Below are 18,606 nucleotides of genomic sequence, written 5' to 3'. Positions count from 1 at the left end.
CGATGCGTCTCTTCGGCACTGTTGCAGAGACACGAATGCTACCCTGAAGAGTGCTTTTGATAGTGTTCCCGCTGCGTGCAGTTCAACTATCTCCACCAGCCGTGTGAGATACGGAAAGGGGCAACACAACTGAACATCAGCCGCTCCCGAATGCTTTTCTATGCGGCCTGCTCACTCGCTATGACCACACCATCCACATGTACCCACCATCACACCGCCACCACCATCAACAGACACCATCTCTCGCACCACACATGTTGCGCCACCACCCCACAGCACTTCCAAGAAAAACTACCACCATTGCTGCATCTCGCCACTTTATTGATGTGTAAGACACTTCACATTTATACGGGACCCCCCCCCCCCCCTTCCAAAATCCTCGATTTATACCTCACTCCCCGATAGGCGGAGAGCATAAAAATACTTATAACACCATGCGCGCATTGTTCAGCAACACGATGGCCGATGTATCGCGCATAAACAGCTGACAGAGTTGCCACCTCTCTGGGTTTGCCCCCCCCCTCCCGGTACAGTCTGGCAGTTGGCATCTGTCCAGGTGGCAGCAGGAACTGATCTGCACGGAGCTCTTGTACCGGTATTGTTTCACCGGGTTTGGTTTGTACTAAAGGTGGCAACCCTAAAGTTCACGGATGCAAGTGCAGCAGCTGGAGGGGGGGGGGGATGGCCAGAGGCACAACCACTCGGTCCAGGAACAACTGCATGCATGGAACACGTGCCAGATTTGTCCACAGTCCGGTTCTCACGACACACCACGTTCCGACTTTCTACGATTACCAATCGACCGACTTCACGCTGCACACATCCCGACGGTAGCAATGAACACGGTGGCGTCCACGTCTTACCCAGGTGATTTAGATTCAGACATTAGATTCTTGCTACGTCGCCTGGGGCTTGTCCACTCATCATCGGGCACGTGCAGCGCATTAACGGCTTCAACTTGTATGTTCGGAACGGAGCCGATAAATGGTGAGAAAGCGGACCGCAGTGGGTCGTGAGGAGTGATGTCTGTGAAACCTTGGGTTTCACGATACAGGCCGGGTGCATGCTACACATCACTTGCTCCGGTCACTCCGTCCCGGACAGCCGTGATTCGTGACACCGGTGGCACTGCCAACCGCCGTGAACACAATTCCATTACGTGGTCTTAGAAAACATTCGCGCAAACGCCAACATTCGCTCCTCGCGTACGACCGTAAACTTTAACGTACCTAAGTTAGACGCCTTCAACAATACTTACAGAGTAGTGTGAGCTCAGTAGCAGTGCGAGGTTAGTGTGTTGTGAAATGAGCGGTGTTAGGGGAGTGGTTTGAGAAAAATTGTAAGAGATTTCCGGGGCGAGATGAGCGTGGAGTAAGATCATAGTGCTGGTTGGGCTGCGGTATGGTGAAGAGTGCTGAAGAAAAGTGAAGAGCAAGAGTGGTGCGAAGCGCAAGCTGTGAGATGCGAGTTGAGAAATGTGCGATAGGAGTGGCGTAAGATGAGTGGTGTGACGTAAGTGGCGTGAGACGAGTGGCGTGGTGTGAGAGGTGCGAGACGGTGTTATACGAGTAGTGTGACGTGACAATGTTATGACATTTTCCCATGCTCCCCCGTGGCATTACAGGGAGATCTGAACACGTGAGCGTATGGACCTGTGCCTGTCTGTGTGCACATCAGTCATTAAGCAAGGGCTGATCTAAGCGCAGTTGTTGACAATCGAGCGTGATGCTGCATCAACAATGCCATGCACCATGCAGGGAATTATTCCCTACTGAATATTTTCTGGGTCGCTAATATAACCGCAGTAGGCGTGCGACAGGTATCCACAGCAAGAGGCATACTGTATGTGGCGTTCCAGGTAGGTGTGGACATCTTTTTTACGGGTTGCCGATCCAGACAGATCCAGCCGAAATTACCCGATGCCACGCTGGCACAACCGACACCCACACCCACAGCCGCCCTCAAGCCAGGTCAGGGAGCTACGCGGGTGCCACTCGCTGCCGACCACAAGCAGTCACGACCTCACGTCCGAGTGAAACAGATTTTAACTTATTTATTAAGTCTAAGTTCGTTTACTCCTAATAATAACTAGCATCTCCCTCAGCGGGCGCCACTTACAATGGACCAACCCCCCCCCCCCCCCCCCCACTCGAACATTCAATGATTTTGTTTAGCTTAAACACTTAGGTGTACTTTTATCTTAACAGAGGTGGCGTCAAAAGCTACCCCTACAGTTTGTTCCAGTTAAGTTTTCCGAAGGGATCTTTACCTCCCGAAGCTAAGATTGCTTATCCCCTAAGGGCTGCGACTAATGGCCTATGCGGGAGATTGTTGCTATGTCTGCCCAGCGTGCCAAGCCCTCGTCAACCCCTCCGCCACTCCCACCACCAGCCGTCTCTCATCTTCCTTCTGCTGCTCAATCTCGTCTTCTATGGCGAGACCGTAAGCAGAAAAGTGGTTCACCTGAACGCGCACACACACAGAAGCGCTCCAGTCAATCCACTGCTGGGTGGGGACCTTCCTAGTTCGTGCGGGTCGTAGGGGGATCATGCAATGCAGACACACGTGAGCAATTACGTTGAGGTGTTTAATTCAGATATCAATTACAAACCACAATAGGAATGAAAGTAATTATTTGTTAGGTTCATTCCTATTTTCAATAAAGAAAATGCAGACAAACCGAACGAGGATACGTAGATTCATTGTGCTTGGCAAGGGATCAAGAGAACATCATTGTAGTGGTCTCATGAAGCAGAGGAGAGAGATTAAAATAAGAATAGAGATATTGATGGGGTAAGCTGATTAAGGAAGCAGCAGGTCAACAAAAGGGGGACCCATGCCTTCTAACAGACAGCCAGGGAATCCTGAGCGACGGAGCCCCGAGATGTTCAATAACGTCCCTTAATTGGAATCTGCGCGCAATTTAGATGCTGCCCATCAGCGCGGGTGGCGACGGCGATCGTGCCGATACCTCGAAGACCCAGGAGCCGCTCTCGGGCCGGTACTCGAGGAAGCGCGCGCCCTGGCGCAGCGCCGCCTTCTCCAGCCGCGCCCCGTACTCCATGCGCTGCAGCCGCTCGGGGCTGCGGATCGGCGTGCGGCTCGTCTTGTCCGTGGGCCACACCCCGTCCAGCGTCACCTCCGCTCGCCTGTGCACCGCCCGGGCAGAACCGTGCACAGTAGGGGGGGACGGGGTGGACAGATGGAGAGGAGGCAGGGCACAAGAGTGAGGCCCGGTCAATGCGATTGGCAGAAGCATTACAACAACACCAACGGCCATTCGCAACTAAGTGGTGGATGACGTCACCACGGGGCTTCTGCCAGGCTATGTAAGCCTTAACGTGTACACATACACACACACACGTCTTACTCAAACAATTCGTGCACTGCAAGTTAGTTGTGAACGCGCCGAATACGTTCGCCCGCACAGGTTGAAGGCGGGGAGCATGACAGCGAGAGCGCAGGACCGCAGTAGAACATCGGATTTATTGAATTTGCTTTAAAGGCCACAGTGTTGTCAACGAATGCGTCGAGTTGACCGTGTGAATGCGTTCAGCAAGACTGTTGGTGCGGGTCGCCCGGTTGTGCCGTGCCGGCAACGCGAGTGCCAGCGATGCCCACCCACCTGTTGAGGCCCTGGCCCACGCGGGGTTTGCTGCCGTCGTCCGGGTAAACAATGACCTCCTTGCGGCGGATGTGCACGATGGCGTCCAGGTCGAGCCCGCTCACGTCCATACGGCCGGGGAAGAGTATCGAGCCGTAGCCTGGCACAAGCACCGCTCCACGTGAGTGCACGACCTGATTCCGCAAGATCACCTCCCCACACTGAACTCCCCTGACGGATTCCTCCAACCATTGTGAGGATTCGGTCTACCGCACTGTTTAATGTCATCCAAAGTGTTGCACCACGGTAACTCAAATCAAAAACAACACGCTCACTCAACCACCCACACACCCAGCGACTTGCTAATATACTCACTCTCTCATCTACTCACCTTCTCACCCACTCCCCCTCTCATTCACTCACTGACCCACCGATGTAGACATTTATTTTAATGTTTGCGATTTTACCTTAATACAGTACCCCGTAGCAGCCTGCCTATTCTCACGGATGATGCAACGGAAGATTTAACATTTTCTTTAGTTCCTTACCAACGCGTCCGATGACGAAGTTAGTGACGGTGCAGACCCCATCCTCGTCCACCATCCTCCCCAGCTCCTCCAGTGAGGGGATGGTGAAGTACCCGGCCCGAGTCAGAACCATGCCTGCCCGGCACGACACACAAACACGCACCTTACGACACAAGCCGGATTGCACTGCACCAGTCTTGCGGTCATCTTCATCATATCGATAAGAGTCAACTTGTAACACGCCGTCGCATGGCGTTTGCTCGCTCTCGCTGAGAGAGAACGACTCTGAGGCGTGAAGACGAATCACAGTCGAGCGGGAAGGCAGCAGCAGCCAGGCAGTGAGGTGGTGCAACATTCCCCCCCCAAGCTCTGAGATCCACTATACATTAAGGTGCTATCGGCCAATTCATGAGTGTTTGCACATGGGAGCAAATCGGAGTGCCCAGAGAAAAGCCACGCGTGCAAGCAGCAGCCGAAGCAGTAGCAAGCCAGAGGACATCCAGTGTGGTAATGAAACAATGAAATCAGCTCATGTGCAGGACAAAGATGAACTGTTGCATTACAAGACCACTAGAGGGGGTGATGGTAACTTGGGGAAGCCGACATCTGACATTGAATAGACCATGACCACTGATGATAATGAAAGTGGTCAAATTAGTCTTGACCGGGTCTTGGTCAAAATAAAAATTAAATCACAAATCCAATCACACACTTTTGCAATCTCTCTCACCCATTCGAAAGAGGACTTGTAGCATTATCTCGTACCTGCGGGGTGAGGCTGCTTCTGGGTGTCCCGCTCTCTGCTCTCTTGCTCGCTGCCCCACGCGTCCTTAGAGCTAAACTCTCCCACCGATCCATCGGGTGAGCTCAGACCGTTGCTGTGGCAGACAGCGGGACCGTTGGTCGGACCGGGAGAGTGTGGGGGCGAGCGCTGGGGGCCCGTCCGTGCCTCACGGAAATTTGTCCCACCACCATCGCAACCACCACCCAGCTTGCCATCCACCTCATCGTGGTGGTCTCCCTCCTGGTGTCTCTCCTGCGAGGGGCTGCTCGTGAACACAAGAGTGGAAACAGCGTGGCATGTTGATCTCCCATATCCAACCACGGAAATTCCAAAACAAGACAAAAGCTATTCAGCAGTCGGTCTGTATACGTTATTTAAGCAAGAGATGAAATAAACATATGCAGACACGATAAAAAATAGGCCTTTTAAAGGGCGACCTGGATCAATAGTTTCTATGCGATGCACTCTGCAACGTCCATCTGGACGACCAACGCATGACATTGAATTTGGCAGTGGTGGTGCTGTTTACCGCTCTGCCGGCTCGGGGTAAACAGACTGCGGGGCCAGGTCATCGGCTTCTTGATGGCGCTGCGTTGGCGAGGTGGCCAGCGGGGAGGACGGAGTTGATGGAGAGGGAGGAGGAGGCGTCTTGGCCGCCACAATCACCAGCTTCTTCACACTCTTCCTGCGAGCGAAACACACGGCATACCCATCAACGCAAAGAACCAAGGGTGTGGTTGTGTCTCCGTGTGTGTTGTAGGGGCGAGCAATAGTGTAGCGGTTAGCGCGTTGCGCTATGAACCCGGCGACACGGGTTCGATTCCCGCTCACGGCCAACACCAGTGACCATTATCTGAACCGGTCCCGGGCCTCCCAGGACCGGTCGACTCAGCCTCAAATGAGTACCTGGTGCGGTGTGGAAACATCGCCACAAGGGAGACAAAGGCGGTCAGGCGTGGTGCTCGCCACCCACCCCCTCGTGTACCGTTCCGGCCTTCATAGGTGCTTGCTAACAACACTTGCCCCTACAGTCTGTTAAGGTTATATGGGGGATCTTTATCTTTGTTGTAGTAGCGAGCGGTGGTGTAGCGGTTAGCACGCTGCGCTACTAACATGGCGACCCGAGTTTGATTCCCACTCACGGCCAACACCACTGACGATCATTTTAACTGGTCCTGGGCCTCCCCTGGGTCAACTCATCCTCAAAATGAGTACCCGGTGCGGTGTGTAAACATCACCACCAGGGAGACAAAGGCGGGCCGGGCGTGGTGCTGGCCACCCACCGCCTCTGTGTGCCGTGCCGGCCTTCAACAGTACTTGCTCCTACAACCTGTGTCTGCGCTGGCTCACCGTGGGGTGAATGTCTGCTGAACCGCCCTTGCCTCGTCCTCCTCCTGCCCATCATCCCCGTTCAGGCCCTGCAGGTGGAGGGGTGCCATCTGCGTGCGTGGGGGCCCGGGGGTCGCCCTCGGGGCCCCTCCTGGCACCAGTGCCTTGGGCCGCACGCGCGCAGTGGCGCGGGGGGACAGGCGGTAGTGGCTCGGAGTGACCAGTGACTTCTGCGTCGTGGTACTCGTAGGCTTCAGCAGCTGCGGAGACACGGGACGGCGAGAGGGAACAACGCACGAGGGTCAGACCAGCCGTACCACCTTGTGGAACGTCAGCAGTGCTTGTTCTTTGAATAGACCCATGCCTGCCAAAGGAATGTGGAATTTCTACCTCTGGCTCAGGGCTGTAAACAGAGAATGGCCACTGCCCATGTTGGTTTTTGACATAACCCAACTCTTTACATATATCCCAGGTAAGGTGCAGACCATAATATCAAATTAAACAAATCTCGGTTGCATATCTGAACCTCCAAACTATGGGAGGTTGCCCCAGTGTTATATTGAAATGCTTTGAGTGTAACACAGTAATGGGGGTTTCATGAAATTGCCAGTGACTGGGCAGATGTGAAGCAAGTAATGGTACATTAATCATTGTTGAAAATATACGATACATGGATAAGATTGTGCATGAAAGAATAAATCACACCATATGCACAGTATATGCCTATGTTATGATCACAATACAACTAAGGCCAATCGTGCAAACGGGATAAACTCAACGAGAACCAGTACAAACGAGACGGTTAAAACAACATAAAGAGCCAAATCTTGATCTGAATCCCAATCGCAAACTGTAATAACGTATCGAATCCCGTGGGGGTAAGGTGGTGGTGGCACCGAGCAAATATCATCACGGGTGCCACACACAGGTGCCAACCCTCAGCCAACACCAATAGCCCCTGCCCTTGGGCGTCGCGAGTGCCGGCTCTGACCTGCTGCTTCTTGGCGAGGTCAGAAGTGGGGTTGCTGAAGAGTGGAGAGTCTCCGAAGGGCGACAGCGCCAACGCCTGCACCTGCTGTTGCACCTGCAGCTGCTGTGCATTAATGTCTGCACGCATTGACACAAAACAAAGGTGAAGATCCCTCATATAGCCTTCAAGATACTGTTGGGCAAGTGCTGTTTGTGAGAACCTATTACGGCCAGCACAGCACACGAAGGGATGGGTTGGCCAGCACCACGCTTGGCCACCTTTGTCTCCCCAAAACTGATGTTAACACACAACACAGGTATTCATTTCAGGATAAGACAACCTAAGGGAGGCCCAGGATAGGTTCAATTATTCGCCACTGTTATTGGTTGCGAGTGGGAATTGAACTTGGATCGCCGGGTGATGCAACGCAGAGAGTTAATCAGTCCACTACCGCTCCCCACACACACACAAATATCTGATCATTACTCCAGCCCCACTCAACCGGAATACCTGTTCAATAGCCCGTTGTCATAACAGCAGTTCTAGAAGGTGAGTTTTACACATTACCGTTGCATAGCTGCTGTGAGTGTGGGCCCTGTTAAATTCAATCAGGACTACTGGAACGTTAACACAGAAATCACAGTGGTTAGCACCCGTGAGTGCTGATGACTTGTTTAGATTAATTGCGTTTTTGGCCATATCAAATAAATTAATCTCACGTAACACAATCCCATCTGCAATATGTGCTGCCAGCCCAGTTGTTTCCCTCTCATTGCTCCAGAAGACCTGACCCAAAATGCCACTGCCAGTCTCCTCACCGGCACTCAAAGACGAAGCCATATCGCCCAGATACTCCGATCTCAAATCCCTTCACCGGCTCCAAGTCGGAACCCGGACCAATGTCATGATCACAAGGTCCTCTATAGACTTGCCAGTATCTGCCTCTCCACTCTTACTATATCCCCTCCATGCACTCTCCTGCCTCTCGTCCCTCACTCTATTCCCTTGAACGCACTCTGCTACCTTTCCCCTGTCACCTCACTATATTCCCTTCTTCCATGCACTCTCTGCTCCGGCAACTCAGAATGGAACTCCCTTCCCCCATGCTGTCGACTCCCTGCACCTGTTGAAGTGCCGGCTCAAGAACTTCCATTTTTGACACTATGGTTGACTGTCCCTCGATATATAAAAGAAATATGTCCACTGTTTGTGCATAGCGCGGTGGAGGTGCGGTCACAATTACAGTGCTATGTAACTCCACATCGTGTTGCGTTGCTCACCAAGAGGAACAGAACTGTTCCCAAGCACAAGAGTGGGGTTGGAGGTACTGAAAGGGTTGCTGCTGAAGAGGCCCGCCAGTTTGGGCTGGGGAACGCCAAACAGCATGTTCTGTCCCGAGTTCATACCTGCCGCCAGACATGCACACACACACACACGTGGCACGTTAGAATTAGAGCTGGCAAGATTGGTCAATTAAGTTGACCAAAATTGTAACCGACTACCACTCTTGTGGTGGACTAATCGGGCCCCCTTTAAAAGTGACGACCGGCCAGACATCCTGCCTCCTGAAAGCAGGAAACCCCCTCCAAGCCAAGACCAAGCGGGGCACAACCGAGGATGCTGGCGATGTCACCAAGCGCCGCCCGCCCATCACCTTCCGTCCAGCGGCGCACGTGAGAAGAAAAGATTTGAGACCATTTTCGTTCAACAAATTTTGTGTTATCTGATTAATCGAGTAACCGAACCGATACTCAATTACTTCAATAATCAGATATCGATAGATTCTCATGCCTGCGCAGTGCAAAATCACTAACGCGAACGTGCGGTACGCCGACGCGACTCACCGAACATGCCGGCAAGGGTGCCAGGCTGCACCCCTGCGTTCGGTTTGTTCTGCAAAATGCCAGATCCGCCGTTGTTGCTGGGAAACCCTGCAAAACCAAAGCAGTCCCATAGCGAGTTCGTTAGTACCCGCCCATCGTGCTACGCTCTTACACCGCAGCGTGGTGTGGAGACACGCTCGAGCCCGGTTACGTGCTACTCACCGAAAAGCTGGCCGGATGCAGTGTTGCCGAGGGTCAGGCCGCCGGGCTTGGCGCAAAACGATCCCGCTCCGAGCGGTCCAAAAGTCGGCACGTTTGCCGTGGGCATGGAGAAGCCCGCCGTTGGCTTGTTGTGAAACAAACCCTGCATCACGCGGACGTAAGTAGGGGATGCAAAATAACCATTGGCGTCATTGTGGAGGATATACGTAACAAAACATTATGCAACGTCCCATTGACATTACTGTCCCTACACATACAATGTCAGTAGAAATTTTTTTGCATCCCATCACCCACACGGCCAACTGAAAGTCCATAGTTTTAGCAACATAGTTTTGACATGCGGTGTCTCATTGGCAGTCAGGCTTGCTTGAACCAATGCTAGTGGGGGAGCTAACCAAACACCAACACCTTTCGTCCTCATCCCACAGCTGGCAGGTGGGGGAGGTGGGCATGAAGATCTGGCAGTCTTGCTGATGCTCACCGAAGAAGAGTTGTTAAACAGAGTATTGTTGCTAGGGAAGAGCCCTCCGTTGGATCCGAAGGCTGTGGCAGTATTGCTTCCAGCACCGAAAATGCAGCCTTGCTGCACCGGCACGCTGTTCCCAAATACACCCTGCCCAAATAATACACACAAAGGCAACATTCTGTCACTCAAGAGAAACATTCAGTAAAAGCATTGGCAGTGTTGTACAAGCACAGATTAAAAACACAAAACCTTACCACTCACTATAAACACAAATATGTAGCCCCCTGCCACTCTACACTGTTCCAAGTCGTTGAGTCTGGAAGCACGGACTGAAAATGATGACTAATTCATCCCCATTACAGAACGATATTTTTATGGATAAGGATAGAATTTTATTTGACGATTAAATATATAGACATTAACTGCACATGACAATCACTGAATCACGAGCGCGGCATGGCGGGCACGGTTGTGAGTGCCAGTGCGGTGAGTACCGCAGTGTTAGTGGCGCCCGGCCCGAATCCCGAGGCCTGGAAGGAGAATCCTGGTGCCGTCCCGCCCTGTGTGATGCCGCCACCGTTCATGGGCGCCACGAGCCCAAACGGCTTGGGGCCAAACACGCTGGGTGCCTGCTGCTGCTGATGCTGAGGTTGCCCAAACATTCCTGTGCCACCAGTCGTGAAACCTGCGTCAACCGCGCACACACACACACACACAACGTTAATGACACCACCCGCCTCGTCAGACCTTTGTCAATCTAATAAACTTGCAACTTAATAGAATTCACACGAATTATTGCATCGAAGAGTGAAGCGGCGTTCCTGCTTCAGGCATGAGGTTACTGGTGGATGTTTAAAGTTTAATTCAGATAAAAAAATATATGGCATAGGTAAAGCTGCAGCCCATAACTGCTTACTCACAAAACTGCTGGCGGAAGTCTCCACTAGAGGGAGGTCTAAAGAGGCCCTCTAGTGATATTTTGGCATATTCCTCTACGCTGGCCAAAAGTTTTGGAGGAAGAGTTCAGAGCACCCATACTTTACCCCACCAAACGTGACCTGGAAATCGAATAAGAGTATACCCATTCAGAATGCTGAGAGGACAGTTGGATGGGAGATTTCATAAACTTGCACCATTGTTTCAACTGCCACGTAAGGAGATGAAATTGAACCGATGACCTATGCATTCAAATGTGCTAACGATCACACTATGGAAGCATCTCAATTTAAATAAACGGGGTGCAATTCCCAGTTCCATGCAATCTTCTTCGATCTTATCGAGCCATTTATTACTCGGAACATCCTCTTTTCCTTCACCACATTGTGGCCAGACAGCAGGATGTTGGGAAATATTTCTACACAAACGCCGTGTGTGTGCGGAGTCACGTTCTCTTACCGGTGCCAAACCCAGCTTTTTGTCCAAAGGTGAGGCCTGTGCTGCCAGCGATGTTGTTGTTGTTGGTGCCTGTGTTGCCAGTGCCAAAGAGCCCAGAGGTCGTGGTGGCGTTGTTGGCAGGCGACATGAAGAGACAGCCGGCTTGTGGGCCCTTGCGGTTGGCAGCGTAGTCCTCCAACCGCAACTCCTGCAAAGGTGCAAGGTTGACACTGCACAATTAGGCCCCGGGAATCGCAAACGATTCGTCAATTAAAAGTTGACTATCATGCTTGAGATACGCGTGTCGAGTTGTGGGGGTAAAGTATTGGTTATTTCAGATTCATAATAAATTAGGTGTATTATTAGTAACGGAAATTAGATTTGCAATTATGAAAAATTACGAGTTAATAGATTGTCATAATTCGTGGTCATAATTCTGATAGGATTCCATTGGATTATTCTCATGTTGTCCCAACAATCCAATTCAATTGAACGAAAATCCAGAAATCATTGAAATAATGTCGATTCCTGGGTCTCCATTCAAACCAATGGTATTTTGGTGTTAATTCCAAGGCTCGATAGTAGATGGAGTGCTTTGGCAAATCCCAAGATAAACTCTGGCAATTCCATGATACCAATGGTTAAATGCTCCCATCACCAATCATAATGGATTACAACTAGGGCTGATAAGTTTGTTTTTGTTATTATCGATAATCGTAAACATTTAACAAGATTCATTCATCCATTTGCCACAGATTGAAATGTCTTTAGGCTGGCTGATGACTGGTACAAGTGGTGTCTATATTGGCCTCTATTTAGGAATCTCGTGGAGGACACTACTGGCTGTGCGATATTTAATTTCATATATATTGATTTAGACATTTGGACTATGATGTGATATTGATTATAGAAACATAAACTGCACCGGGAATAGATGTGAATGTTTGTATAAGTTTCATTATATTTTTATTTTGTGTCAACTGATCCCCGAGACACCCTTGTAAATTAGACGATTAATTGGAAGGGATTAGCCAGGTGAAAAAATTGGTATTAACCAGCACTGCCCGTCTATTTGCGTGGGATACACAGCCGGGGTGGAGGGTGGGTGGAGGCGATGTACAAACCTCGCCCAACGCTGTTGGATGCGGGTGAGGTTATCACTAAGCACCTGCCTGCCCACGTACTACACGTACCAGCCAGAAAAAGTTTTGTTTTTATCAAGTATGACAAAAAATCATGCACCACCTCAAGCGACTTGGCCTCGTACTCCTTCATGGCAGTGATGCACTGGTGCTGGGTGGAGATCTGCGTGTTGAGCCCATTCTTGATCATGCTGTCAGTGCCGCTAACGGGCTACGCACGCACACACGCGCGGACACACACCGTTAGCACGAGCTGCACAGGTCCACCTCCACTCAACCTTTATAGAACTTGCCTTCATGATTTCTCCTGTTTCAAATTATAACAATTATTACGCTCGTTTACCCAGGGAAGCCTAAGTCTCAAGACTTTTGAAAGAGTGTCCTGGCAAGTTCCCAGTTGGGGTGACGTTGCTAGGTATAATCTCAAATTGAGTGATTTGCAGGTGGTTTTTGTATTGGGATGTTTAGCCAATACAAGTAACATTTTTTTTACTTTCTTCCTTAAAATAACTTCCTGTGAATGATACACGCAAATATAAATGTTACAATTAAAAAGCTGTCTTTCCTTCACCACCTCCATATTTATTCCTGTTGTGCCATCGGCATCATGAGACAAAGTATCCGTTTGGATCTCTCTCACAGCAATAAAACTCATGTCAGAGAACGACCCAAGCGGATATCAGAGCTACCTCGGACATGCCTTCAAGTGACGTCTGATGCACATCACAGGAGGTAGCATGTTCCAACTCATCCTGTTTGTTGCAAGACATTCGAATCGATATTTTTAAGTCTCAATAGATAAATATTTTCGAGGGATGTGGGGAACCAAATTTAATGGGATTTTTTGGACAACCGCTAGTGATCTGGCCAACACCATTAACTCGGCACATGTGAGATCCTGGTTTAAATACAAGGCGTTGAAATCTGGTTTCAAAACCAGGATCTCAGCAGTGCCAGCTCGGTGATCTGACCTCTTGAGCCACCTGGAAACCATTTCCAAAGGGTTGAATTCTTACATCCAGGTCTTAATAATTAGCCGCATCTGTCTAGCTTGGCGACCCGGAAAATATTTATGCACCTGGAAACCACACACAGTATACACCTCTATATGCCTGCGACTACTAGTCACGAACTTATTTAAGTCTTCCAGCGACTCGGAAAATATTCAAAGATAATATAAGCCCCAGTTAGAGCCACTACACACACACAAACACCGTAATAAAGTACACCTCGAGTGTCTTAGAGTCTCACACCCACTGCTGCTGTCAACGACTTACGGTGAACTTGATGGTGGTGCCGGTTGGCGTCGCCGCACCGAACGGTGCCCCGAACACGCTGCCCGCATTCGCCGTTGCCACGCCACCCCCAAACAGGCTCCCGCTGGTGCCCGTGCCACCAAAAAGGCTCCCTGTGTTTCCGCCAAACCCTGAGTCCCCGACCACATGTCCGAGGTCGCGTTTTGTTATGAGGGCGCAATGCAAATAGCGTTCGCTAGATAATAACATCACTGCCGGTGTCACCACCATGAACAATCGACAACATCCCTGAGCCAGTTAAACATACAACTGTCATGTTTTCTAAGTTATTGTGATTGCAATGAATGTGCACGACGCACAGTCACGTGTTTGTGCAACCAAAGGTTTTCCTGCATATATATAACACGAAAATGTGAACTATTTACTATATGTACAGCACAATACCTCGCCTAACATTATACGATAAATCACTCGTTATTAAACATTTCTGAGTACTTCTTTCTTCTCCGAGACTATAAAAAACCTGGATATTTTTCATAAAAAATTGCGATTATTCAACACATTTTAAACCGGGTATAAGTTAATAGGAAGCAGCAAGTTTTTATCTTGTATCTATAAATATTGGCCAGTAGGGAATTGACAAGTAAAGCTCTTTTCCCAGTCATGTTAACAGCAGTGTTGCTGCTCAGCGTGGTAAAGTCAAATAACCCATATTACTGAGATGGTGTGGGGAGGCCGAAATCCAGCAGTGGATCGGTACAAGGCTGCACAATTTACTTTTATTTTACATCTGTGACAATGACATATGCTGCTACACACACACACCTGTGAATGTGTTTGGCTTGTTCTGCCCAAACACACCACCTGTGTTCTGCTGGGCATTTGAGAAGAGTCCCCCTCCTCCACTGGGGACGTTTCCAAACAGCCCCCCATTCGGAGCTGCGCCAAAGCCGAACCCTCCTGTTGTGCCACCCGTCGAATTGGCGGGCTGTCCGAAAGCACTACCTGTTCCAAACATCCCACCTGTGCACAAAAACAGACGCAAAGATGTATACACATGCAACGGTGCAGTGCAGAATAATATACTGCTTGAGACAAATTAAAAACTAAAGCTAGGGTGGGGAACCTTTTTCTGAGGACCGAATATGACGTTTAAATTCCTTTGGCGTGCAGTCACACATTAACACACATCTGAGACACTCCTCTAACCTCAAAGGGCACTTGAGTGACAGAGTACGGTAAAATTATAGTCTTGCCCAGTCAAAAGTATTCCCTTCATGTAGCTGGTTAGTGTGGCAGTGATGCTTGCAGTGATGGATACATTTCAAATAAAATGTTATTTTGTTTGACCAGGTGAGATCCCAAATGACCTGGGCCATCAAAATAAAATAAAATATATTGTTTGTGGGTCATTCTTAAGTGGTAGGCCTCCTATGACTATGGGTTGTATGAAATAAAGTAGTGGGTTATATCTGGCACACAATCCACAGCTTCCCCATGCCTGAACTAACGACTTAAATGCTGCTGCTACACCAACACCCAGAGTAATATGAGGCTTCCCTTCCACGAGCCAACAGATATGGGGGAATACCTTAGCAGCCCATCTTGAAGTACTAGCTACGTGTATTATACCTCCACGGCCGTACCTGGCTTAAACTGGTCGTTGTTGCCAAACAGACCCCCAAAGCCTGTGCTCCCGAACAAGCCACCACCGAACCCAGTGTCTGCCGTATATCACATATGCAGTGGTGATATAATATTACGAAGCACACACAGACACTGTCTGGACATCACTACTAGCTAGTGCTGCGCTACGCAACTATGTAAACCCTCCACCCCACCCCCCCCTTTTGTGTCGTATGTGTCTGTGAGATCCCACACACGCATTTACAACTCAACATCCCCTGGGCTGTGCTCCAGTCACCACTGCTGAACTGTTGGCAGCACGTGAAATTATAATTAAGATATGAATTAAAAGCCCGAGTTTACTTCGGTTGAATGGCTACTGAAGAAATGCGTAATAAATTAACCTTCGTAATGTAATCATGAAGTTTTCAATAATGAACACTGTCCAATTGCTTTTTGATCAGCATACACTGACATTTTAGAGGCTACTTCTAAATCTCAAACGCAATATCCATTCGTCAGATTTTTATATTTATCAGTCCACTGCATTCACATAATGTGTCGATCGCCAGATGGACATTATGTGTTCAGACTGAACAGTTTAACTAAATGTCTGGACTGGGGCAGGGAAAAAATGAGGAATGGAGTTTGGCTGTTAAAACTGGCACAACAATGGATGCCACGTAACTACCCTGCCGGGGACAAGAGACAGAGAAGACTCAGGGACTAAGGAAGGAAAGGGACACAGGAGATGTAGTCATGGAAAAGAAAGAAACATTGGTGGCTCAGGGAATGGTCGCTATGTCACTTACTTGTGCCGAAGGGCCCCGAGGGAGCGGCTAAGACGCCACTGCCTGCGCTGGTGCCGAATCCACTTCCAAAGGGTTTTTGTGCAAACATGGTCGCTCAGCGAAGGGGTCGTTTGCCTGCGAGCACTGAAATATTCACATGCATAAAACACACACTGTTAGGATAAACGATCCACCTTCAGTATATCACTCACTTTGTTTGTGCAGACTCGTCACGTATCTATGCCACCTGCAACCAGGAAAATGTTTATCGAGAATCAGGTCGACTAAAAGGTTCTCCAAGAGATATTATAATTCCCTTTCAATAAAGCAAACAACAATAGGACAAATGTACAAAATACTACAGTTCTCGATCCTCTACTTGTTCAGGGGGTACTGTTTTGGGGTTTTGTTTTAAGATTATTTTAGCCAGTTAATGAGTGTTTATATATTTGGGAGGCAAACGGAACACCCAGAGAAAACCAATGCACGCAAGGGGGCAAGACCACCTCCGTACCGATTAAAACGGATGGGTATTATCCATTTGCTATATTGACTTCTCCAGGTGAGCCAGGGTATGGCAACTCAACGCCCATGGGAAGGGAATTTCACATGTGTGCCATCCACCAAACTTTGCCTCCAGTGCTGCATTACACAGTCAGGTCTCCCCTGATCTAGTATCCAAGGATTTACATAATGTAATGCTCCCTGATCCAGTCCCCCATGATTCAGTCCCCCCTGATCCAATGCCCCTAGTCCAGTCCCCACGAGTACAATCTCCCTGATCAAGTCACTCCTCATCTCGCTCCCACTGATCCAGTTCCCCAATAATCCAGTCCCTCTGACTCCCTGTTCTAGTTCCCACTGATCCAATCTCCCTGATCTAGTCACCAACTGATCCAATATCCCTGATCTAGTCACCAACTGATCCAATATCCCTGATCTAGTCACCAACTGATCCAATATCCCTGATCTAGTAACCAACTGATCCAATATCCCTGATCTAGTCACCAACTGATCTAATATCCCTGATCTAGTCACCAACTGATCCAACATCCCTGATCTAGTAACCAACTGATCCAATATCCCTGATCTAGTCACCAACTGATCCAATATCCCTGATCTAGTAACCAACTGATCCAATATCCCTGATATAGTCACCAACTGATCTAATATCCCTGATCTAGTCACCAACTGATCCAATATCCCTGATCTAGTAACCAACTGATCCAATATCCCTGATCTAGTCACCAACTGATCCAATATCCCTGATCTAGTCACCAACTGATCCAATATCCCTGATCTAGTCACCAACTGATCCAATATCCCTGATATAGTCACCAACTGATCCAATATCCCTGATATAGTCACCAACTGATCTAATATCCCTGATCTAGTCACCAACTGATCCAATATCCCTGATCTAGTCACCAACTGATCCAATATCCCTGATCTAGTCACCAACTGATCCAATATCCCTGATATAGTCACCAACTGATCCAATATCCCTGATCTAGTCACCAACTGATCCAATATCCCTGATCTAGTCACCAACTGATCTAATTTCCCCGATCCAGTTCCCACTGATCCAGTCAGTCTTGAATTCCCCCCCTCCCGATCCAATGCCCCCGAACCAGTCCATACTGGTTCTATCCTGTCGCGACCGGTCTAGACCCCGCCTGCGGCAGATTGCGCAACGCCGCAGATGAATAACGCAACCCTCAGCTCGACCTCCATTGGCCATTGCCATGGGCAACAGGGACCCTGAGTCAGCTCGGGTCAAAGTAAACGGGTCAGGTCAAGTGAGGTCAGGTCACCCGGGTCCCGCATTGCAGCACGCGTTACATTCCATACAGCGGATAGGCAACAAGCGCTCACGTGACGCAGCATAGCGAGCCACCATTGGCCGGTGGTAACGGGCTCGACCAATCGACAGCGATCTGTGCTTATCAATGCGAAGAATTGTAAAATTGTATTGGCCGCGCATTCGCTATTAATACGAATAAAAAAAATTTGTCATTAACACTGCCCTCATTATACAAATATACAATAGGCGGCGTGACGCTTTAACGGCCCTTCACAGCGACAATCCTCTCGTCATAATCTATCGTCATAATCGCATCGCTATAAGGGCCACTGCCAGAAACGTCGCATATTACACACCATCTCCTCTTCAGGAACGAATCTGAACGAGAACGAACGTGTAAAGTTCGTATTATTTACGCCTGACAACCTCAACCAACATGCGCGGTAACCCCCACCGCCCCACACACGCAACGCCATGTAAACACGAAACTTGATTTGGCGACTCGACGCTCACCTTCTCGCGTGCTTGCGACGACTCGGGGGGGGGGGGACGCAGCTTGACCTCCTCAAGATGCGTTGTTCGTCGCTTAACGGTGATCAGGAGCGAGCGAGGAGAGATCCGACCGATCGTGGCTTCTCGTCGTCGTCGTCACCGCCGTTGTTGTTGTTGTCACTCGGCGCCTCCAGACACACAGCGCCACAGTCGTGCCACGTGACCTCTCCCTGCTCGCCCCTCCTCACCAAGCCTCGCCCCCTTACCCCCAAAACCTAACCCCTTTCATTAAAACCCCGCCCCTTTCATTAAAACCCCACCCCCTTCATTAACACTCCGCCCCTTTCTCTAAACCCTCGCCTTTCTTTTCCTACAAACCCCGCCCCCTACCTTTCA

At 49.6% G+C, this 18,606-nt stretch overlaps 1 protein-coding gene across 1 annotated transcript; it reads right to left on the bottom strand.

Annotated features, from left to right (window-relative positions):
* Positions 1–304: 304 nt before the first annotated feature.
* LOC116943025 (nuclear pore complex protein Nup98-Nup96-like) lies at positions 305–18,474 on the bottom strand. The gene is made up of 19 exons (XM_032955627.2): positions 18,232–18,474; positions 15,936–16,058; positions 14,323–14,520; positions 13,519–13,667; positions 12,345–12,452; positions 11,121–11,307; positions 10,220–10,410; positions 9,741–9,872; positions 9,260–9,401; positions 9,059–9,145; positions 8,495–8,620; positions 7,236–7,351; positions 6,266–6,504; positions 5,445–5,600; positions 4,897–5,177; positions 4,153–4,266; positions 3,626–3,764; positions 2,972–3,149; positions 305–2,463 (listed from the first exon to the last, which is right to left on the bottom strand). The coding sequence occupies exons 2-19, from the start codon at positions 16,021–16,023 to the stop codon at positions 2,335–2,337; spliced, it is 2,760 nt and encodes a 919-aa protein (XP_032811518.1). The 5' UTR covers positions 16,024–16,058; positions 18,232–18,474; the 3' UTR covers positions 305–2,334.
* Between the last annotated feature and the right edge of the window lie 132 nt (positions 18,475–18,606).

This window comes from Petromyzon marinus, chromosome 16 (genome assembly GCF_048934315.1).
Source record: "Petromyzon marinus isolate PM22_M1 ecotype Great Lakes invasive population chromosome 16, UKy_Petmar_22M1.pri1.0, whole genome shotgun sequence".
Lineage (NCBI taxonomy): Eukaryota > Metazoa > Chordata > Hyperoartia > Petromyzontiformes > Petromyzontidae > Petromyzon > Petromyzon marinus.
The sequence above is the reverse complement of the archived record's forward strand: the minus strand, read 5'-3'. Positions and strand labels throughout refer to the sequence as shown.

Bases quoted from the DNA above. Each gene is read 5' to 3' on its own strand.
- LOC116943025 (XM_032955627.2), bottom strand. From the start codon at position 16,023: ATGTTTGCACAAAAACCCTTTGGAAGTGGATTCGGCACCAGCGCAGGC. The intron at 3,765-4,152 runs GTAAGGAACTAA...TGCTTGTGCCAG, and splicing joins CTTCGTCATCGGACGCGTTG to GCTACGGCTCGATACTCTTC. The intron at 2,464-2,971 runs GTATCGGCACGA...GTGCGCGTTCAG, and splicing joins GCGGCTCCTGGGTCTTCGAG to GTGAACCACTTTTCTGCTTA.